General features: G+C 46.8%; 1 protein-coding gene across 3 annotated transcripts in view; it reads right to left on the bottom strand.

Moving 5' to 3' along the window:
- Positions 1 to 24,172, bottom strand: part of PRPF39 (pre-mRNA processing factor 39) — a 404,622-nt gene that overhangs the window by 346,397 nt on the left and 34,053 nt on the right. For 2 of the 3 annotated variants that reach the window (XM_069208720.1, XM_069208721.1), the window contains exons 3-5: positions 22,548 to 22,924; positions 19,879 to 20,004; positions 19,138 to 19,256 (exon numbers count right to left, since the gene is read on the bottom strand). In XM_069208720.1, coding sequence (XP_069064821.1) covers positions 19,138 to 19,256; positions 19,879 to 20,004; positions 22,548 to 22,892 — 590 coding nt within the window. In that variant the 5' untranslated portion in view covers positions 22,893 to 22,924. Of the gene's footprint in view, positions 1 to 19,137; positions 19,257 to 19,383; positions 19,642 to 19,878; positions 20,005 to 22,547; positions 22,925 to 24,172 lie in introns of those variants that run through there. The other variant, XM_069208722.1, reaches the window with a different exon arrangement.

Genomic DNA, 24,172 nt, shown 5'->3' with positions numbered 1-24,172 from the left:
TTGGCTCCAGAAACTCACCGGCCTGTCTCCTGCCTTCCAAAGATCCTGCTCCAGCGACGCCTTCCAAAGGGACCAGCGACCTCGACATCCTCTGAGGACTGCTCCTGCTTCGAAAAGACAAGAAACTCCCGAGGACAGCGGACCTGCTCCAAGAAAAGCTGCAACTTTGTTTCCAGCAGCTTTAAAGATCCCTGCAAGCTCCCCGCAAGAAGCGTGAGACTTGCAACACTGCACCCGGCGACCCCGACTCGGCTGGTGGCGATCCAACACCTCAGGAGGGACCCCAGGACTACTCTAAGACTGTGAGTACAAAAACCTGTCCCCCCTGAGCCCCCACAGCGCCGCCTGCAGAGGGAATCCCGAGGCTTCCCCTGACCGCGACTCTTTGAATCCAAAGTCCCGACACCTGGGAGAGACCCTGCACCCGCAGCCCCCAGGACCTGAAGGACCGGACTTTCACTGGAGGAGTGACCCCCAGGAGTCCCTCTCCCTTGATCAAGTGGAGGTTTCCCCGAGGAACCCCCCCCTTGCCTGCCTGCAGCGCTGAAGAGATCCCGAGATCTCTCATAGACTAACACTGCGAACCCGACGCTTGTTTCTACACTGCACCCGGCCGCCCCCGCGCCGCTGAGGGTGAAATTTCTGTGTGGACTTGTGTCCCCCCCGGTGCCCTACAAAACCCCCCCGGTCTGCCCTCCGAAGACGCGGGTACTTACCTGCAAGCAGACCGGAACCGGGGCACCCCCTTCTCTCCATTCTAGCCTATGTGTTTTGGGCACCACTTTGAACTCTGCACCTGACCGGCCCTGAGCTGCTGGTGTGGTGACTTTGGGGTTGCTCTGAACCCCCAACGGTGGGCTACCTTGGACCAAGAACTAAGCCCTGTAAGTGTCTTACTTACCTGGTTAACCTAACAAATACTTACCTCCCCTAGGAACTGTGAAAATTGCACTAAGTGTCCACTTTTGAAACAGCTATTTGTGAATAACTTGAAAAGTATACATGCAATTTTTATGATTTGAAGTTCCTAAAGTACTTACCTGCAATACCTTTCGAATGAGATATTACATGTAGAATTTGAACCTGTGGTTCTTAAAATAAACTAAGAAAAGATATTTTTCTATATAAAAACCTATTGGCTGGATTTGTCTCTGAGTGTGTGTACCTCATTTATTGTCTATGTGTATGTACAACAAATGCTTAACACTACTCCTTGGATAAGCCTACTGCTCGACCACACTACCACAAAATAGAGCATTAGTATTATCTATTTTTACCACTATTTTACCTCTAAGGGGAACCCTTGGACTCTGTGCATGCTATTCCTCACTTTGAAATAGCACATACAGAGCCAACTTCCTACAGTACCTCTGGTACCAAGGGCCCTGATGCCAGGGAAGGTCTCTAAGGGCTGCAGCATGTATTATGCCACCCTGGAAACCCCTCACTCAGCACAGACACACTGCTTACCAGCTTGTGTGTGCTAGTGAGAACAAAATGAGTAAGTCGACATGGCACTCCCCTCAGGGTGCCATGCCAGCCTCTCACTGCCTATGCAGAGTAGGTAAGACACCCCTCTAGCAGGCCTTACAGCCCTAAGGCAGGGTGCACTATACCATAGGTGAGGGCACCAGTGCATGAGCACTGTGCCCCTACAGTGTCTAAGCAAAACCTTAGACATTGTAAGTGCAGGGTAGCCATAAGAGTATATGGTCTGGGAGTCTGTTTTACACGAACTCCACAGCACCAGAATGGCTACACTGAAAACTGGGAAGTTTGGTATCAAACTTCTCAGCACAATAAATGCACACTGATGCCAGTGTACATTTTATTGTAAAATACACCACTGAGGGCACCTTAGAGGTGCCCCCTGAAACTTAACCGACTATCTGTGTAGGCTGACTGGTTCCAGCAGCCTGCCACACTAGAGACATGTTGCTGGCCCCATGGGGAGAGTGCCTTTGTCACTCTGAGGCCAGTAACAAAGCCTGCACTGGGTGGAGATGCTAACACCTCCCCCAGGCAGGAGCTGTAACACCTGGCGGTGAGCCTCAAAGGCTCACCCCTTTGTCACAGCACAACAGGGCACTCCAGCTTAGTGGAGTTGCCCGCCCCCTCCGGCCACGGCCCCCACTTTTGGCGGCAAGGCTGGAGGAAACAAAGAAAGCAACAAGGAGGAGTCACTGGCCAGTCAGGACAGCCCCTAAGGTGTTCTGAGCTGAAGTGACTCTGACTTTTAGAAATCCACCATCTTGCAGATGGAGGATTCCCCCAATAGGATTAGGGATGTGACTCCCTCCCCTTGGGAGGAGGCACAAAGAGGGTGTACTCACCCTCAGGGCTAGTAGCCATTGGCTACTAACCCCCCAGACCTAAACACGCCCTTAAATTTAGTATTTAAGGGCTCTCCCTGAACCTAGAAATTAGATTCCTGCAACTACAAGAAGAAGGACTGCTGAGCTGACAAACCCCTGCAGAGGAAGAACAGAAGACACCAACTGCCTTGGCCCCAGACTTACCGGCCTGTCTCCTGCCTTCCAAAGAACCCTGCTCCAGCGACGCTTTCCAAGGGACCAGCGACCTCTGAATCCTCTGAGGACTCCCTACTTCGAAAAAGACAAGAAACTCCTGAGGACAGCGGCACTGCTCCAAAAGAACTGCAACTTTGTTACAAGGAGCAGATTTAAAGACCCCTGCAACTCCCCGCAAGAAGCGTGAGACTTGCAACACTGCACCCGGCGACCCCGACTCGACTGGTGGAGAACAACCAACTCGGGGAGGACCCTCCGGCGACTCTACGACTGTGAGTAACCAAAGTTGTCCCCCCCTGAGCCCCCACAGCGACGCCTGCAGAGGGAATCCCCAGGCTCCCCCTGACCGCGACTGTCTGAACTCCATTTCCCGACGGCTGGAAAAGACCCTGCACCCGCAGCCCCCAGCCCCTAAAGAAACGGAACTTCCGTGCAGGAGTGACCCCCAGGAGGCCCTCTCCCTTGCCCAGGTGGTGGCTACCCCGAGGAGCCCCCCCTTGCCTGCCTGCAACGCTGAAGAGACCCCTTGGTCTCCCATTGAAAACTGAAGGAAACCCGACGCTTGTTTGCACACTGCACCCGGCCGCCCCCGCGCCGCTGAGGGTGTACTTTCTGTGCTATCTTGTGTCCCCCCCGGTGCCCTACAAAACCCCCCTGGTCTGCCCTCCGAAGACGCGGGTACTTACCTGCTGGCAGACTGGAACCGGGGCACCCCCTTCTCTCCATTATAGCCTATGTGTTTTGGGCACCTCTTTGACCTTTGCACCTGACCGGCCCTGAGCTGCTGGTGTGATAACTTTGGGGTTGCTCTGAACCCCCAACGGTGGGCTACCTTGGACCAAAAACTGAAAACTGTAAGTGACCTACTTACCTGTGAAAACTATCAATAACTTACCTCCCCCAGGAACTGTGAAAATTGCACTGTGTCCACTTTTAAAACAGCTTATTGTGTTTTATGTGAAAAGTATACATGCTAAAGTAATGATTCAAAGTTCCTAGAGTACTTACCTGCAATACCTTTCAAAAGAGCTATTACATGTAAAATTTAAACCTGTGGTTCTTAAAATAAACTAAGAAAAGATATTTTTCTACATAAAAACCTATTGGCTGGATTTGTCTCTGAGTGTGTGTACCTCATTTATTGCCTATGTGTATGTACAACAAATGCTTAACACTACTCCTTGGATAAGCCTACTGCTCGACCACACTACCACAAAATAGAGCATTAGTATTATCTCTTTTTACCACTATTTTACCTCTAAGGGGAACCCTTGGACTCTGTGCATGCTATTCCTTACTTTGAAATAGCACATACAGAGCCAACTTCCTACATTGGTGGATCAGCGGTGGGGTACAAGACTTTGCATTTGCTGGACTACTCAGCCAATACCTGATCACGACAAATTCCTAAATTGTCATTAGAAATTGATTTTTGCAATTTGAAAAGTTTTCTAAATTCTTTAAAGTCCTGCTAGGGCCTTGTGTTAGTCCCTGTTAGCATTTCTTTTAGAGTTTAAAAGTTTGTAAAAGTTTGAATTAGATTCTAGAACTAGTTTTAGATTCTTAAAAGCATTCCAACTTTTAGAAGAATAATGTCTAGTACAGAGATGAATGTGGTGGAACTCGACACCACACCTTACCTCCATCTCCAGATGAAAGAGCTAAGGTCACTCTGTAACATAAGAAAAATAACAATGGGCTCCAGACCTACCAAAGTACAGTTCCAGGAGCTGTTGGCAGAGTATGATAGAGCCAACCCCTCTGTGGATAACACAGAGGAGGATGATAGTGAACTGGAGGAAGAATCCCCTCCACCAGTCCTATCTAGGGAGAACAGGGCTTCTCAAGCCCTGACTCCAAAAATAATAGTCAGAGATGCTGGCTCCCTCACAGGAGGGTCCAGCCTCTCTGAAATCACTGAGGATAACTCCAGTGAAGAGGACATCCAGTTAGCTAGGATGGCCAAAAGATTGGCTTTGGAAAAACAGATCCTAGACATAGAAAGGGAAAGACAAGAGATGGGCCTAGGACCCATCAATGGTGGCAGCAACATAACTAGGGTCAGAGATTCTCCTGACATGTTGAAAATCCCCAAAGGGATTGTAACTAAATATGAAGATGGTGATGACATCACCAAATGGTTCACAGCTTTTGAGAGGGCTTGTGAAACCAGAAAAGTGAACAAATCTCACTGGGGTGCTCTCCTTTGGGAAATGTTCACAGGAAAGTGTAGGGATAGACTCCTCACACTCTCTAAAAAAGATGCAGAATCTTATGACCTCATGAAGGGTACCCTGATTGAGGGCTTTGGATTCTCCACTGAGGAGTATAGGATTAGATTCAGGGGGGCTCAAAAATCCTCGAGCCAGACCTGGGTTGACTTTGTAGACTACTCAGTAAAAACACTAGATGGTTGGATTCAAGGCAGTGGTGTAAGTAATTATGATGGGCTGTACAATTTATTTGTGAAAGAACACCCATTAAGTAATTGTTTCAATGATAAACTGCATCAGCATCTGGTGGACCTAGGACCAATTTCTCCCCAAGAATTGGGAAAGAAGGCGGACCATTGGGTCAAGACTAGGGTGTCCAAAACTTCCACAGGGGGTGACCAAAAGAAAGGGGTCACAAAACCTCCCCAGGGGAAGGGTGGTGAGACAGCCAAAAACAAAAATAGTAAAGAGTCTTCTACAGGCCCCCAAAAACCTGCACAGGAGGGTGGGCCCAGAGCCTCTTCACAAAACAATTCTGGGTACAAGGGTAAAAACTTTGATCCCAAAAACACCAAACTGGAGACAAGGCCTGTCCCAAGAAAGATACCACTTCTAACTCCCATCCAGCTAAAACTGGAATGGCCAGTCTCCAAGTGGGATCAACAGGGTGCCCAGAGCAAATCAGGTGTCACACTGAAGCTACATTAGTCTCTGAGGGTGGGGTGGATTTAGCCACACTGGCTGCCTGGCCCCCTAACATGCAAAAATACAGGCAGCAGCTCTTAATTAATGGGACAAGTGTAGAGGGCCTGAGGGATACAGGTGCCAGTGTCGCCATGGTGACAGAGAAACTGGTTTACCCTGGCCAATACCTGGCTGGACAAACTTATCCAGTCACCAACGCTGACAATCAGACTAAAGTACATCCCATGGCTATGGTAACTTTAGAGTGGGGAGGGGTCAATGGCCTGAAACAGGTGGTGGTCTCCTCAAATATCCCAGTAGACTGTTTGCTTGGAAATGACCTGGAGTCCTCAGCATGGGCTGAGGTAGAACTGAAAACCCATGCAGCCATGCTGGGTATCCCTGAACTGGTGTGTGTCAAGACTAGGGCACAGTGCAAGGCACAGGGTGAAAAAGTAGAGCTGGAGTCTGGAAAAATGGCCCAGCCTACCAAGAGAAAAGGAAAGTCAGCTGGGAAACCACCGGCAGCACAACACCAAAAAGAGAACCTCTCTTCTCAGGAAGAAGTTCTGCCCTCTGAGGGAACTGAGCCTATGGAGCTGGAACCTTATCAGGTTGAGCTCTTAGGCCCAGGGGGACCCTCAAGGGAAGAGTTGTGTAAGGGACAAGAAACACGTCCCTCTCTTGAAGGCCTTAGGCAGCAAGCTGCTGAAGAGTCCAAAGGCAAGAAAAATGGAACACATAGGGTCTATTGGGAAGATGGACTCCTGTACACTGAGGCAAGAGATCCCAAACCTGGTGCCACTAGGAGAGTGGTAGTGCCTCAGGGTTTCAGAGAGTTTATTCCGACCTTAGCCCATGATATTCCCCTTGCTGGGCATTTGGGACAAACCAAGACGTGGGATAGGTTAGTCAACCACTTCTACTGGCCCAATATGTCCCAGAAGGTTAAGGAGTTTTGCCTCTCCTGCCCCACCTGTCAAGCCAGTGGTAAGACAGGTGGGCATCCAAAGGCCCCCCTCATTCCACTTCCAGTGGTGGGGGTCCCCTTTGAAAGAGTGGGTGTGGACATAGTTGGTCCACTAGAACCTCCCACAGCCTCAGGAAATATGTACATCCTAGTAGTAGTGGATCATTGTAGGAAGTTGGCTCTGTATGTGCTATTTCAAAGTAAGGAATAGCATGCACAGAGTCCAAGGGTTCCCCTTAGAGGTAAAATAGTGGTAAAAATAGATAATACTAATGCTCTATTTTGTGGTAGTGTGGTCGAGCAGTAGGCTTATCCAAGGAGTAGTGTTAAGCATTTGTTGTACATACACATAGACAATAAATGAGGTACACACACTCAGAGAAAAATCCAGTCAATAGGTTTTTGTATAGAAAAATATCTTTTTAGTTTATTTTAAGAACCACAGGTTCAAATTCTACATGTAATAACTCATTCGAAAGGTATTGCAGGTAAGTACTTTAGGAACTTTAAATCATAAAAATTGCATGTATACTTTACAAGTTATTGACAAATAGCTGTTTTAAAAGTGGACACTTAGTGCAATTTTCACAGTTCCTAGGGGAGGTAAGTTTTTGTTAGTTTTACCAGGTAAGTAAGACACTTACAGGGTTCAGTTCTTGGTCCAAGGTAGCCCACCGTTGGGGGTTCAGAGCAACCCCAAAGTCACCACACCAGAAGCTCAGGGCCGGTCAGGTGCAGAGTTCAAAGTGGTGCCCAAAACACATAGGCTAGAATGGAGAGAAGGGGGTGCCCCGGTTCCGGTCTGCTTGCAGGTAAGTACCCGCGTCTTCGGAGGGCAGACCAGGGGGGTTTTGTAGGGCACCGGGGGGGACACAAGCCCACACAGAAATTTCACCCTCAGCAGCGCGGGGGCGGCCGGGTGCAGTGTAGAAACAAGCGTCGGGTTCGCAATGTTAGTCTATGAGAGATCTCGGGATCTCTTCAGCGCTGCAGGCAGGCAAGGGGGGCGATTCCTCGGGGAAACCTCCACTTGGGCAAGGGAGAGGGACTCCTGGGGGTCACTTCTCTAGTGAAAGTCCGGTCCTTCAGGTCCTGGGGGCTGCGGGTGCAGGGTCTCTCCCAGGCGTCGGGACTTAGGATTCAAAGAGTTGCGGTCAGGGGAAGCCTCGGGATTCCCTCTGCAGGCGGCGCTGTGGGGGCTCAGGGGGGACAGGTTTTGGTACTCACAGTATCAGAGTAGTCCTGGGGTCCCTCCTGAGGTGTTGGATCTCCACCAGCCGAGTCGGGGTCGCCGGGTGCAGTGTTGCAAGTCTCACGCTTCTTGCGGGGAGCTTGCAGGGTTCTTTCAAGGCTGCTGGAAACAAAGTTGCAGCCTTTCTTGGAGCAGGTCCGCTGTCCTCTGGAGTTTCTTGTCTTTTTGAAGCAGGGGCAGTCCTCAGAGGATGTCGAGGTCGCTGGTCCCTTTGGAAGGCGTCGCTGGAGCAGGACCTTTGGAAGGCAGGAGACAGGCCGGTGAGTTTCTGGAGCCAAGGCAGTTGTCGTCTTCTGGTCTTCCTCTGCAGGGGTTTTCAGCTAGGCAGTCCTTCTTCTTGTAGTTGCAGGAATCTAATTTTCTAGGGTTCAGGGTAGCCCTTAAATACTAAATTTAAGGGCGTGTTTAGGTCTGGGGGGTTAGTAGCCAATGGCTACTAGCCCGGAGGGTGGGTACACCCTCTTTGTGCCTCCTCCCAAGGGGAGGGGGTCACAATCCTAACCCTATTGGGGGAATCCTCCATCTGCAAGATGGAGGATTTCTAAAAGTTAGAGTCACTTCAGCTCAGGACACCTTAGGGGCTGTCCTGACTGGCCAGTGACTCCTCCTTGTTGCTTTCTTTGTTCCCTCCAGCCTTGCCGCCAAAAGTGGGGGCCGTGGCCGGAGGGGGGCGGGCAACTCCACTAAGCTGGAGTGCCCTGCTGGGCTGTGACAAAGGGGTGAGCCTTTGAGGCTCACCGCCAGGTGTTACAGCTCCTTCCTGGGGGAGGTGTTAGCATCTCCACCCAGTGCAGGCTTTGTTACTGGCCTCAGAGTGACAAAGGCACTCTCCCCATGGGGCCAGCAACATGTCTCTGGTGTGGCAGGCTGCTGGAACTAGTCAGCCTACACAGACAGTCGGTTAAGTTTCAGGGGGCACCTCTAAGGTGCCCTCTGGGGTGTATTTTGCAATAAAATGTACACTGGCATCAGTGTGCATTTATTGTGCTGAGAAGTTTGATACCAAACTTCCCAGTTTTCAGTGTAGCCATTATGGTGCTGTGGAGTTCGTGTAAAACAGACTCCCAGACCATATACTCTTATGGCTACCCTGCACTTACAATGTCTAAGGTTTTGTTTAGACACTGTAGGGGTACCATGCTCATGCACTGGTACCCTCACCTATGGTATAGTGCACCCTGCCTTAGGGCTGTAAGGCCTGCTAGAGGGGTGTCTTACCTATACTGCATAGGCAGTGAGAGGCTGGCATGGCACCCTGAGGGGAGTGCCATGTCGACTTACTCGTTTTGTCCTCACTAGCACACACAAGCTGGTAAGCAGTGTGTCTGTGCTGAGTGAGAGGTCTCCAGGGTGGCATAAGACATGCTGCAGCCCTTAGAGATCTTCCTTGGCATCAGGGCCCTTGGTACTAGAAGTACCAGTTACAAGGGACTTATCTGGATGCCAGGGTGTGCCAATTGTGGATACAATGGTACATTTTAGGTGAAGGAACACTGGTGCTGGGGCCTGGTTAGCAGGGTCCCAGCACTCTTCTCAGTCAAGTCAGCATCAGTATCAGGCAAAAAGTGGGGGGTAACTGCAACAGGGAGCCATTTCTTTACAATCATGCTACTACGTATCCTGAAGCTATTCCCCTTAGGTCGACTACTGCCCCTGCAGTAGCCAAGGCCCTCATTGGTATCTTTACCAGAGTGGGCTTCCCTAAGGAGGTGGTTTCTGACAGAGGTACCAACTTCATGTCAGCTTACCTAAAACACATGTGGAATGAGTGTGGAGTGACTTATAAATTCACTACACCATATCATCCACAAACTAATGGCCTTGTTGAGAGATTCAACAAGACATTAAAGGGCATGATCATGGGGCTCCCAGAGAAACTCAAAAGGAGATGGGATGTCCTCTTGCCATGTCTGCTTTTCGCTTACAGAGAGGTGCCTCAGAAGGGAGTAGGATTCTCACCCTTTGAACTTCTGTTTGGCCACCCTGTAAGGGGACCACTTGCTCTTGTTAAAGAAGGCTGGGAGAGACCTCTTCATGAGCCTAAACAAGACATAGTGGACTATGTACTTGGCCTTCGCTCAAGAATGGCAGAGTACATGGAAAAGGCAAGTAAAAACCTTGAGGCCAGCCAACAACTCCAGAAGTTGTGGTATGACCAAAAGGCTGCACTGGTTGAATTTCAACCAGGGCAGAAAGTCTGGGTTCTGGAGCCTGTGGCTCCCAGGGCACTTCAGGACAAATGGAGTGGCCCTTACCCAGTACTAGAGAGGAAGAGTGAGGTCACCTACCTGGTGGACCTGGGCACAAGCAGGAGCCCCAAGAGGGTGATCCATGTGAACCGCCTTAAGCTCTTCCATGACAGGGCTGATGTAAATCTGTTGATGGTAACAGATGAGGACCAGGAAGCTGAGAGTGAGCCTCTCCCTGATCTCCTCTCATCAGACCCTAAAGATGGCTCAGTGGATGGAGTGACCTACTCAGACACCCTCTCTGGCCAACAGCAAGCTGACTGTAGGAAGGTCCTGCAACAGTTTGCTGAACTCTTTTCCCTAACCCCTGGTCAGACACACCTGTGTACCCATGATGTGGACACAGGAGACAGCATGCCTGTCAAAAACAAAATATTTAGACAGTCTGATCAAGTTAAGGAAAGCATCAACGTGGAAGTCCACAAGATGCTGGAATTGGGAGTAATAGAGCACTCTGACAGCCCCCGGGCTAGCCCAGTGGTCTTAGTCCCCAAACCTCACACCAAAGATGGAAAGAGAGATGAGGTTTTGTGTGGACTACAGAGGTCTCAACTCTGTCACCAAGACACCCCCTTCTCTCCATTATTGCCTATGTGTTTTGGGCACCTCTTTGACCTTTGCACCTGACCGGCCCTGAGCTGCTGGCGTGATAACTTTGGGGTTGCTCTGAACCCCCAACGGTGGGCTACCTTGGACCAAAAACTGAAAACTGTAAGTGACTTACTTACCTGTGAAAACAATAACTTACCTCCCCCAGGAACTGTGAAAATTGCACTAAGTGTCCACTTTTAAAACAGCTTATTGTGTTTTATGTGAAAAGTATACATGCTAAAGTAATGATTCAAAGTTCCTAGAGTACTTACCTGCAATACCTTTCAAAAGAGCTATTACATGTAAAATTTGAACCTGTGGTTCTTAAAATAAACTAAGAAAAGATATTTTTCTATAACAAAACCTATTGGCTGGATTTGTCTCTGAGTGTGTGTACCTCATTTATTGCCTATGTGTATGTACAACAAATGCTTAACACTACTCCTTGGATAAGCCTACTGCTCGACCACACAACCACAAAATAGAGCATTAGTATTATCTCTTTTTACCACTATTTTACCTCTAAGGGGAACCCTTGGACTCTGTGCATGCTATTCCTTACTTTGAAATAGCACATACAGAGCCAACTTCCTACACAGGGTAAATTATATTTGATGTGAGGACACATCTGCATGAGCAGATATGCCCATGTAATGTTGAAATGAATTCTTAGACATTACAAGTGAAAAGGGAAGCCACTGTAAGGTATGTACTGGGAACTGGTCATTAAAAGTTACCCAGCTACACAATGGCTTCACTGAAACCTATGGTGTTTGCGTAATAAATCCTTGTCTTAATAAAACCATACTGATGCCAGTATTGGATTTATTATGACATGCACCCAGAAGGCAACATAGGCATGCCCTCTGAAGACCTATTAGCCCTCTAGTGTGCTGGCTGACTGGTATCAACCAGCCTGCTACCACAGACTAGTTTCTCGCCTCTCTGGATGTGAAAGCATACGCTCTCAGAGCCCAGGAATAATGCCTGCTCCGGAGGAATGTGTTATCACCTTCTTCAGCATAAGGTCGATTTTCCTTTAATGACACAGTGAGTCTATTGAAATCATGAACTGGGAAGAGTGCCACCTTCCTCCTTACTATGGTAGCAACCCACAAAGAGAGTCATTTAATAGTAAAATGTACATACTAAGGCCATGAATTTCAAAGTATCTGCTGCCTTTGATAGCCAACCCCAGTTCCCCTAGTCCTGGGGGATGACATCCCCTGCCCAGAGGCCCATCTCTCACCAGTACAGGTGGGAAATTAGCTAAGCAGGTAGGAGTGTTGCACTACCAGGCTAGTCACATCTCTAAGATGGGTTGTCTGATGTGCTCTACGAAGGAAGGGTTCCACCATCTTGTTTTTGTTGGAACTAGGAACTCTGGGACAGGGATATTCCCACTCCTCACAGGAAGTTGTAATATAGGTGACAGTCACCACAGAGTTAAGTAGCCCACTGGCTATTAAACTACAATCCCCCTAAACTGGGTATTTAGGTTGCCTCCCGACACCAGGAACTCAGATTCAACTGACTGATAAGTTTAATGTTGTAACAATTAAGATGTGCCTCAAAATGTATAATAAAAACAAGGTGGCCCAAAAAAAAAAAAAAGAAAAAGTGGTATTTTTATGAATTGGTGTCGCTTTCCTTATTGAGTGTCTCACTTACTTGCTCTGCGTGTGCAATACATTACTAACACTATTCTCTGATAAGCCTAACTGATCACCCACACTACCAAAATCGGGTATGTCCTTTTCAAGATAGTGATTTTTAATAACTTAGAACATATACTGTATTTTATCTTCAAAGCGGTAATTTTATCCTATGGGAGAAACACAATGCATTTGTCACTTGGCAACGAGTTAAAAGACTGTTCTTTGGATTTAAGGTAAGTATGGGGCAAGGCCCAAGACAGCGTCAACAGGTCACCTGTCAGCTCTTGGGGGGAGGGGGGTCTGGGTGCAGAGGTGCTTTTCGGCAAGTTAAAAACAATGGAAAAAGTCCTGTTGAAAAGAGGCTGCAAGCCGGGCCCGAATGACTAGACCAGCTGAATCCAAAGGGGGCTTAAGTCTTATGGGTCTTAGGCATGCAGACCCCTAATCGGGGGCTGGTGCGCAGTGGTGGTTTGTCCGGGAGGAGCGAGGCACATTCTGCAAGATCCTCGCGGTTCTTGGTTCCTGCACAGAAGGGGCTGAAAGGCAAAACCAATTTGGGGTTCAGCTTTGGAGGGTCTTAGGACCGAGTGAGGCACTGTTGGTCTACTTCAACTCAAGCTTGGAGATGGGGGGGGGGGGGGGGGGGGAGTTCAGGTGCAGTGGTTCTTTTAGATGCAGAGTTTTCGCTGTCCAGGGCTCTCACGGTTCTTCTTTGGTGGCTACAGGGAGTAGCTCCACTACTCCATGGGAGATGCTGGTTGTGCTTTGAAGTGCCGACAGTCCTCCCAGGCTTTTGGAAGCAGAGCAGCTGCAGGACAAGACATCTTTGGGGCAATTGTTGAGGACAGCAGGCAGGCCAGCAGGTTTGGGGACCAAGTCAGTTCCTGGTCCTCAGTTACTGATTTTTGCAGCTCTTCTGTGTTCTCCTTCACAAGTCAGTAGAATCTAAGTTCCTGGTTCCAGAAGCACCCCCAAGTACTACATTTAGAGGTGTTTTGGGGAGTGAAGGGTAGTAGCCAATTAGCTTATTCTAGGGGTCACTACAGCCTCCTCTATGACATTTTCTGAGGGTAGTGGGCATAGCCCTGACCCAGAGTTCCTAATTCTGCCATCCCCAAGATGGCAGAGTTTTCCTGGAGTAGGGCACATCAGGCGGCTCACCTAAAGGGTGTGTCTGGCCTGGGTGTAATCCAATCCTCCTAGCATAACTAATTTCCCACCTGTCCTAGTGCCAAATGGGCCTCAGGGCGAGGGATGGCATCCTGGGGGTGGGGGTTGGGATAGCCGGGGTCACATATCTAAGGCGGTAGGCACTTTTAAGTCCCTGGTCTTGGTATGCTACATTAGTAACCATTGTGCTTGGAGGAGGTGCGAACACCTTCTCATGAAGCAGGCATTGTTTTCTGACTCAGAGGACATAAGCTCTAACCCGCGGTGGGTCAGAAACCTGTATGTGGTGGCAGACTGGACTATACTTGTCAGCCGGCACACTAGAGGACTAGTGGGTTTCGGGGGTACCTCCAAGGTACCCTCTGCGGGCAGATATTAATGAATCCATCACTGGAATCTGTGTGGGTTTATGAAGACGAGGTGTTGGATACCAAAGATCATAAGTTTCAGTGAAGCCATTATGTAGCTGGGAAACTAGTTTTGACGAGTGCCTTACATACCTTAAGACGGCTTTCCTGTTCACTTGTAATGCGTAAGAATTGAATGCGACCTCACAGGGGCATAGCTGCTCATGCAGATATGTCCTTGTAGGAAAGTACCCTCTTTCTTGGCATGGTTACCCCCATTTTCTGGCTGTTGTCAGTGTGATTGACTGTGTTCACTGGGATCCTGCTAACCAGGACCCCAGTGATTATGCTCTCTCCCTTCCAACTTGGTTTCTTGTACCTTTTACACCCCCCATGTGAAGTACCTAGTATATGGTACCCAGGGCATTGGGGTACCAGGGATTCTCCATGGGCTGCAGCATGTATTATGCCACCCACGGGGAGCCCATGCAAAGTGTATCTGCAGGCCTGCCATTGCAGCCTGCATGAAAAGGGTGTACACACCCCTTCCGCTACAGGTCACTGCACCAGGTCACAAAGTCACCCCTATGGCAGGCCCTCCTAATCCAGAGGGCAGAGGGCGAGTGAGTGAGTGTCTGCACTAGCAGAGGTGCCCCCATGAAGTCCAGCTCCATTTTCCAGGACTTCGCGAGTGTGGGGGCGCCATTTTATGCGTGTACTGGACATAGGTCACTACCTATGTCCAGCTACGTAATGGTAACTCCAAATCTGGGCATGTTTGGTATCAAACATGTCAGAATCATACCGCAATACTGCTGCAAGGATTTCCTTTAGGGGGGGGTGGGGCGGTAACACCCTCTCCCTTTGGAAATAGTAGGTGTTACATGGCTTGGGAGGGGTTGCTTCCCCAAGCCACTAGTATGCTTTGAAGGGCACATTTGGTGCCCTCTGTGCATTAAGCAGGCTCACCCATTCAAGGACCTCCAGTCCCTGCTCTGGCGTGAAACTGGACAATGCAAAGGGGAGCAACCACTACCCCTGTCCATCACCACCCCAGGACTGGTGCCCAGAACTCCTCCATAGGGTCCCTGCGTTCTGCCATCTTGAATCCAAGGTTGACAGGGACCTCTGTGAGAATGGAGTGGCCAGGTCAGGCAGGTGACATCAGAGTCCCCTCCTGATAGGTAGTCACCTGGCTAGGTGACCAATCCCCCTTCACGTGGCTATTTAGGATCGCTCTCTCTTGGATGGGTCCTCACATTCGGCTTGAAAGATTCCAGCAGGACTCTTCTGCAACCTCTACTTTAGCTTCTAGCCACTGGGACCGCAACTGGACCCTCCAGGAACCAACACTCTGCATCCACGACGAAGACTCTGCTTGCAACATTGTTTCCATGCCTCCTTCCAACTTCTGCAACATTTCCCCAGTTGTGCATCCTCTGAGGGCAGCAAGTCTTTAGCCTGCACGAAAAGGGTGAAGGAGTCAATACCCTGTATCTGCAATGACGACCGGCTGCGTGGATCTCCTCTCACCCTGAGCTGTGTGGATCCTGTATCTCTGGTGGTTGCCCGGAGTAGTCCTCTTGGTCCTCACTGCTAGCTGTCCAACTTTGGTAGATTAAGCCCTTGTCTTCCCATGCAGGACAGTACTCCTGTGCCTCTTGCAGCTACCAACGCTTGTTTGGATCTCCTCGAACAGATCTTCAGGCTCAGTGTGCCCCAGCCCCTAGCACTCCTTCCTGGGACGCACAGCCCTCTGCATGCTTCTCCTGCAGCGTGGGCTCCTTTGAGACTCCTGGTTCCTCGCCCAGTGGGTCTCCTATAGGGGCTGTCTCTTCTTGTGTGGACTCTGCCTTGCATAGGGTCCCCCTGGAACTCCCCCCATGGGCAGAGTCCTCCTGGACATTGCAGGTCCCCAGCAGCTCCACTTTTTCTCCACCACGACTTCTGCCTTTGCCAAGGATGGTTGGTGGCTCTTCCACTCCACTGACTGTCTGCAATCATGCATCCAGCATGAGACGTTAACTGCATCCTCCAGGAACTCTTCACCTGCTCCAGGGCTGCATTCCTGACAGTCTTCGTCCTACCATCGACCAACTCCTGCAACCACAGCTGGGTGGATAGTAGCTCCTGCACCCCCTGGACTCTTCTGTGACTTCTGGACCTGGTCCCCTTCTTCCACAGGTACTCCTCTTCAGGAATCCACCGCTGGTTTCTTGCAGTCTTGTCCGAGTGTTGAATTTTCTTCTTTTCCTTCTTCTTGGGTGGTAAGTAGAAAATCCAGTAACTTACTCCTTTCTTCCTGGTTGCTAGGAAACACTGTGGTACCTACCTTTGGTGTTTCCTAGTTACCCCAGCTCCCCTCTACACATTCCACTTACCTAGGTGTGTGGGGGGGGGGGGGGCCTTTGCATTCCATTTTTTTAGTATATGGTTTGGGTCACTATTGCCTGTTTGCTACTGCACTGTTTTATATCACTTTTTATGCCCATTTCTGATTATTAGTGTACATATAGGGTGTTCCTTACCTCCTATTGGAGGGTTGCCTCTAGTACCTTTTGGTAATTGTGTAACCTTTATTTTTCTAACACTGAGTGTTTTCTCTCGTGTTTATAAGTGCTGTGTGACTACAGTGGAATTGCATGAGCTTTGCATGTCTCCTAGATAAGTCTTGGCTGCTCATCCACACCTACTTCCAGAGAGCCTGGTTTCTAGACACTGCCTACACTACACTGATAGGGGATACCTGGAATAAGATTTAAGTACCTTAGGTACCCACCACACACCAGTTCAGCTTCCCTCAGTCCTCACATTCAGTATTATGCACCCTGACTTAGGGCTGTAAGGCCTGCTGTAGGGGGTGAAAAACATGCTGCATGCATTGTCTGCAGGCATGGCACACAGGATATGTGCCATGTGTTTATTTGTGTGCACCATATCATGCAGCTTGCAATGGGAGCTTGCATGAGTGTGGTGGGGGGACCTTTAGGATGGCACAGTACATGCTGCAGCCCTTAGGGACCCTGCTTAATACCCATGCCCTAGGTACCAGGGGTACCATGTACTTAGAGGAGTAAAGGTACAGCCAATTTGGGTACAATTGCATACTTTTAGGGAAAGAGAACTGGCACTGGGGGGCTGGTTTGAAGAAACCCAGTGCACTTTTGTTAAAATTTCATCAAATATCAGGCAAAAAGTGGGGGTGACCATGTCAACAAGGGGCACTTTCCTACAAGGACCAAGACAGGTTTCCATAAGGTGAGTCTAGAATAGCACAGTGGGCAAAACAAACAACAATCTGGAATGCAGCCTAGAGAAATCACATGTGCCTGAGATTAATTCATGCCTTCCATCTCCTTGTAGTTTTTGCAGCTATGTCCTGGCTCAAGTCGTTGTGCTGCCTAACTATGGTAGCTATGTTTTTTTTGTCAGCATAATTCTGGATAGGCTTGTAGGGTAATTTAGTTAGTTTTGAAGATGTGGGCATTGAGGACCACCCAATGTAATTCCTTCAGCATTATGGTAATGTGGTTTAATTTTATTCAGCACTTTAGGAAATGAATATAAGCATTGAATACATGTTACACACACACACACATATATATATATATATATATATATATATATATATATATATATATATATATATACACACACACACACACACACACACACACAAATGGGTCAGAGTTTCCATATGAAATAATTTTGTTTGTTTCTTTAATAATAACTTTAGGATCGGCTGAGGAGCCTGCACGAAACCCCCGTCTTCATCCACTTTGGCTCCTTCATGGAACGTTTTGCGTCAATTTGTCAAGAGAGGGTCAAGTAACAGTGGGTGGAGAGAAAAGTGTGATTTGATGTAAATCTGTTCAGCTGAATAGTCTTTTGCTGACAAGTTTCCGCTTCACTCACAGATTTTTGTAAACAGTCTTGGTGTTAAATCCCAAACCTACTTCAATAAGTAAATTTGCATCCCACATCACATGTGCTCATCCTTAACCTTGTTTAACAGTGAGTATTCATTGCACTCATAACTTTATTAAACTGTGCACCATATAAAACTTATGCCATGCAGAACTTGAGTTGGCTGCAAGGCTTATACTACTACAGTTCTGTAAATGTAAACTCTATATAGGAGGGCAGCATATTATTGACTTAATTTTTTAATCTCACCTACTAGATAGTGCCTGCGCTGTCTGTTGTGAGACATATTGCCTGCTTACAGTGTGCTTAGAGCCTGCAGATTACTTACCGCTGGTTGGCTTTGTCACTCTTATTTGCTTGCTTCCCATTTGTTAGCTAATGCGGGCATTCATTCTAGTGTTCGTCTCCCCCCCTCTCCAAAATGCACGGATGTATTACTTCTGTCCTTCCACTGCTCACTTTTCAGGTGCTAGTTATTTCTTTTTTGTTTTAGCACTCCACCAGAACGCATGTTTTTTCCACCTACTTCCCTTGTGTACTTCGCCCCTTATACCCGCTCATGTTGCTCTTGAGAAAGCCGCACTCCCGGAAGCTCCAAGTTATCCAATTTTAATGGGCTAGTAGCCCTCACATCAAAAAGCACTGACACATTTCAACCTTCCGTCTTAATCATGGTGCATACTGAATATGTGCATACTGAATATGTGCTTCCTTCATTTCTTAATTTATAGCACCTGGCCATCATGAGGGTGAAAAGAGAACAGTGTATATCTTGTGTTCCATTTTGTTTTTGAAACTATTCTGGGTATTGTCATTGAGCCTGTAGTGTGACTGGGAAGGATTACGTTTATGTATCCCTCTGAACGGCATCCGGAAAGAAGTTGAAGACTAGGACTGCAACTCCCAGAACACCTCATGATGGCCAGGTGCTATAAAATAAGAAATGAAGGAAGCGCATATCCATTATGCACTATGAATAAGACGGACGGTCATAACGTGTCAGTGTTTTATGTGATGTAGGGCGGCTAATATACCATTGAAGTTGGATAACTTGGATCTTCGGGAGTGCAATATATATATATATATATATATATATATATATATATATATATTTATTTTTTTAAAGGAAACAACACACAAACCACGTTTAATATATATATATCTCTAAACACACACACATACAAGGTTTTCCATCTTCTATTAAAGTGAACATGCACCAAGGGACTTAGAAAGCACATCTTGCTCCTTGAATTTAGGCCCAGTTCAAAGAACTAGTTTTTTTTTTTTCCTAAAGTGGATCAGGAATAGTTAAGATCTGCTACATTATAACCGTAACTCATCCTAGTTACCCATTTAGCGCCAAAAAATCAGCCAGTGTCATAGTGAACATATGTGGTGGATATACTCCGGTGGGTGGATGAACAACAGATAGCTTAAGAATATTAGATCAAAAACAAATACAGAAGACTCACTGCGATAAGTAATGTACGCTGTAATTTAGGAGAAAGGCAGTCAATGGATGGCTAACAGGTTAAAAGAACTTACGCTCTGATGGTGCTGTTTGTTTCAAAACCACCTGGTTCAAGTGTCTCAGTTAAGAAGTTAACATAGTGGATCCACAAATCAACGCTCAGGGGGATTGCCTGTAGGCCCCGCCGATAAACCTACAGAAATAAAGACAAAGAACAGAAGACAATACACTTTGAATGTTCGCACAAGCCCAACAAAACCAACTCTATGTTATCCAGTCATCCGAAGAAATGCTAATTACTGGAATTAATCTGCCATTACCATTGGAGTGGAGGTTGGATAGAACATGGCAGTGTTCTGCTCTCCACGTTGTCTTGGATCTTCAGCGCACGACAGTTCCTGCATTCTGACCAGCTGAGGGCAGGCTTTTGGTATACTGACCATAGGGCACAGACCCATTAGAACCTCAAAGGCAGCGCCTGGCCAAAAATGCAATCAAACGTTGCAAGTGTGACTTGAAAACCAGCTATATTGTTTGGAAAATGCGAAAACAAGTTCAAGTTACAAAAATCCCTGCCCCTACTCATTTAAGCAGCAGTGTAATCATGGGGCTTGCACTGCAAAGGATGACAAACTGTGGAAGTTAAATGCACCTGTCAACAAAGAGAGAAAACATTAGCTCCATGTGCCACAAAAAAGTGACAAATGAGACATTAAACTCCGAGAAAAAGGAAAATCCATTTTCACCTTAAAGAATGTGTTCCAGGTGTCATGATCATCACACTGCAGCTAACATAACAGTAGCTGCCTTCTTACCTCATCAGCTTGTGTAACGTTATTGTGCCGTCTTTCCAGGTCAGCATACTTTTTCCAATAGCCATAACAATACGGATAGTGTGAAAAAAAGTGGTCAAATGCACTCCGGGCAGCCACAATGTGATTCTGTAGGGCACAAAAAAGGTTGAACATGTTTAAGTTATATTTAAAACAAGTATATGGTATATGATGTCCCAGTATGGGATGGGAATCATTAAATGTTTCAGAAAACACGGTCTTACCATTCTTTAAGTCCAGTTACACTAGTGAGGAATTACCATGTGCATGAGCTCCGTCAGCCAATGCAAAACCATTTAGATCCATATTTTACACCTTCTACAGGCAGAAATGTTTTAGAGGTGGTGTGACCCTGCTGAAAGAACGGAGCTCACAAGGAAACAGACAGGGTAGGCGTTGGTTAACAATCTTACTATAAGTTTTAAAGCATCTTGATTTGGAGTACAGTAGTATATACAACTCAAAGTTTGCAGCACTCAAATTGCCCAAGATAACTTCACTACAGGGTGGACACAATGGAGTGCATCTGCAAGTAACTAAGTAGTCTCATTACATTTCACCCATATCTAAAAGGAGCTTACTCTGGAGGTCACAGTAGACTCGGAGCTTCAATTAGGTTTGCTGTATACCAACCTTTGTAGGGGACACTTAGGTGCGCAGAGGGTTACAAGTGACTTGCAACTTCTAGTGGCACAAACTTTTTTTTTTTTACTTCAAAAGGTTCAAGTAGACTAATACGTCTCAACTTGTGGGTCTCTCCCACAAGCAATGATATCCTCAGTCCTTTCAAGTGTAGAGAACTGGCACCATTAGTTCACCACTGCTTCAAGCAGAGTTAAAGGGTAGAGGGTGAGAAGACTGTGCAGAGAGGGGCAGGGGGCCAATCTGAACGTAAAAGGCTGGGAAGGATGGGAGACAATCAGGCGTACAATGCATGGGACTTCTCATTGCAGGGATTTGTCACTTTGACAGCAAAAAGAAGAATATATATACGCATTTCCAAGTATCCTCTTTGGAACTGCTGCAAGCTGACTAGATGGTGAACTTATAAAGATTCAGCAAGTAATAGGGCAAAAGGCTAGTCCCAAGGAAAAACTCCTAGCTTTCAGAATGAGTTGCCCATGGTACAGTGCCTTCCGTGGTCTCAAACACAATAAGATGAGCAAAACATTTTATTAGAAAGAGAGCCCCTACAGCATTAGTGTTACTAAAATGGCTAAAGCTTTATGAGAAAATGTTTAAGCCTGCCAAGTGTTAAGGCACATCTTTTATTTATTTTAAACTTTTCACTGTGGAGGGGCAGGGACATTAATTATCCAATGCTTTTCTTAACAAGTGTGAAATTGCAGTATTATGCAAAAAAACAAACAACAAAAAAAAAAACATGCTTAGAATGCAACTTGCAAGTGACAGATCTACTAGCCTTCCATATTAACAAATTCCTTAAAATACTCTGTTCTCTATTGCAGGCCTATGTTCCCATTTTAAGTGCTGCAACACAATGATGGTCCTTCAGTTCCCAAAGCGTGCCATCACTACTACTGTGCTGGAAGCAAGAGGCAATTTTGTTGTTAGTGTTCCACTTTTCTGCGTACAATGGACTTATGCATTTTTGGCACCTTACAGCAGTGAGGACTGGTGTGTTCAGAAGGATGGTGGCACATGCATACTGTGGAAGTTTCCGTTGGTCTCTACTAATTTGTTATGTGCAATAAACTTTTAGAGCACTCAAATTTGCAGCTGTGTGGTTCTAAGAAACGGTCAGTGTATCATCTCTGGTCAAGATTCTTAAGCTCAGTTTTTGTTCTAGGTCTTATATGACCTGGTCCCTGGACATCTCTACTGAATGCCTAAAAGTATTTCAGTGCGTTATGGAAACCACTGGTCAGAAACTCTGATGAAGCGTTCTGAGGGTTCTGGTAGAGTTTTGGATAGTATCTTGATGTTGGTTCTGTTATGTTTTCACTCAATTACTTTATTAACTTATGAACAGATGGCTCTTTCGCTGTGAGGGACTTGCATTTCTTTTTTTTTTTTTTTTTAAGGACAGTATTTTAGGCATTTAATTACTCAGATGTAGGTCCCCAATTCAGTCCCTTGATGGTGTTAACTATGAAGACTATCAATTGATGTCAAGTCAATGTGTCAGTTTACCCACGACTATCCTAAAGCATTGCCAGTGCAGCATACAGTCCCAATATTCTATCTGAAAGCTGCATAAACATGTCTTTCTCATCTCAATTTAGGAAAGTGGACACACACAAAAATTACATTTACTGTGCAATAAAGAAAATGGTGTACATGCACTTGACTTAAAAAATAATAATAAATAAGATTGGGGCTTATGGAACAAGGTTAATCTGTGTCTCCCAAGCAGTATATCTACTGCAAGTAGTATGTAGATTGGCAATTAATAATGTGCAGGGCAAAAGGTAACAAGGGATGCTTGTTCCTATGTTTCTGCAAGTCTACAAAACCTCAAACAATCCCGAGAACTTACTGGCATGTTTAACTTTAATTGCTGACTGAGAAAATACAGAAAACGTCTATCAAGCAATCCGACTACAAGCAACCAGGAGCAGAACAAGTTTAAAAAAAAAAAAAAAGAAGAAGAAAAAAAAAAAGTAACTCAATTTAGTTTGATTACTAACCTCCTGCTCCACATATTGAAGCAAGTATGTCCATCCTGAAAAATCTTGACTGTTCTCCTCCACAACCTTCCAATATGTTGCAAATTCAGTAGGAAAAGGAAGAAGTTCTTCTGGAGGAGGTTGGGGAGGTGTAGGAATTTCACAAGCACTTTCGTCTCCAGGCTCTTCACCGGCCTCTTCACCAGGATCGTCTTTATTGCACTCGGAGTTCTCAGGAGATTGTTCCATTTCTATGACTTCCATAATCTCTGCAGTGAAATCTGCATATTGTCTATCTAGATCTGTCATGTCTGTGCTTGGCTTGCCAGCGATTGCAGTGTCTTGGGGGGCGCTGGGACTCAACATGTCTGTGCCCTGCACAGTTAGAATCACTCTCCCTGTAAGCAATAAATAAGCAACGTCATTATTATCTGCACATTTATTTTTACTGTCACTTTCATAAGACTTGCTGGGAAATTCATTGACAAGGTTTAACAGCTGTATAGTTAAAACTGTGACCATTCCTAGACCTCCAATTAAATTAAAGAGGTCTTCAATAAATCAGAATCTGTGAAACCTAGATAATTTGTATTACAAACGGAAGAGTTTGGTAATATTCAAAGATGAGAAATAAAATGAAGCTGAAAGGCAACTTAAGACTCTCGAAAAAACGAAGGGTCATATTAAACCAATGAGTCAGAAAATATGAAGGACACACCATTTGAAGAGGAATGAAAATGTCACTTACCCAGTGTACATCTGTTCATGGCATCAGTCGCAGTAGATTCGCATGTTTTGCAATAGCTCGCCATCTGGTGTTGGGCCGGAGTGTTACAAGTTGTTTTTCTTCGAAGAAGTCTTTGGAGTCACGGGACCGAGTGACTCCTCCTTTTGTCTCCATTGCGCATGGGCGTCGACTCCATCTTCGATTGTTTTTCCCCGCAGAGGGTGAGGTAGGAGTTGAATTGTAGTAATAGTGCTCATGCAATGGAGTGACTAAGTATGCACCTATTTAAGGTTGAGATGATACATATATAAATAATTGAAGGTAACTTCCAAACTGCTACAGGCTCCCGGGGAGGCGGGTGGGCACATGCGAATCTACTGCGACTGATGCCACAAACAGATGTTGTAAGGAAATGCCTCCTTGGCATGGTTGCCCCCTGACTTTTTGCCTTTGCTGATGCTATGTTTACAATTGAAAGTGTGCTGAGGCCTGCTAACCAGGCCCCAGCACCAGTGTTCTTTCCCTAACCTGTACTTTTGTGTCCACAATTGGCAGACCCTGGCATCCAGATAAGTCCCTTGTAACTGGTACTTCTAGTACCAAGGGCCCTGATGCCAAGGAAGGTCTCTAAGGGCTGCAGCATGTCTTATGCCACCCTGGAGACCTCTCACTCAGCACAGACACACTGCTTGCCAGCTTGTGTGTGCTAGTGAGAACAAAACGAGTAAGTCGACATGGCACTCCCCTCAGGGTGCCATGCCAGCCTCTCACTGCCTATGCAGTATAGGTAAGACACCCCTCTAGCAGGCCTTACAGCCCTAAGGCAGGGTGCACTATACCATAGGTGAGGGTACCAATGCATGAGCATGGTACCCCTACAGTGTCTAAACAAAACCTTAGACATTGTAAGTGCAGGGTA

This window comes from Pleurodeles waltl, chromosome 9 (assembly GCF_031143425.1).
Source record: "Pleurodeles waltl isolate 20211129_DDA chromosome 9, aPleWal1.hap1.20221129, whole genome shotgun sequence".
Classification (NCBI taxonomy): Eukaryota; Metazoa; Chordata; class Amphibia; order Caudata; family Salamandridae; genus Pleurodeles; species Pleurodeles waltl.
This window is presented reverse-complemented; position numbering and strand designations above follow the sequence as displayed.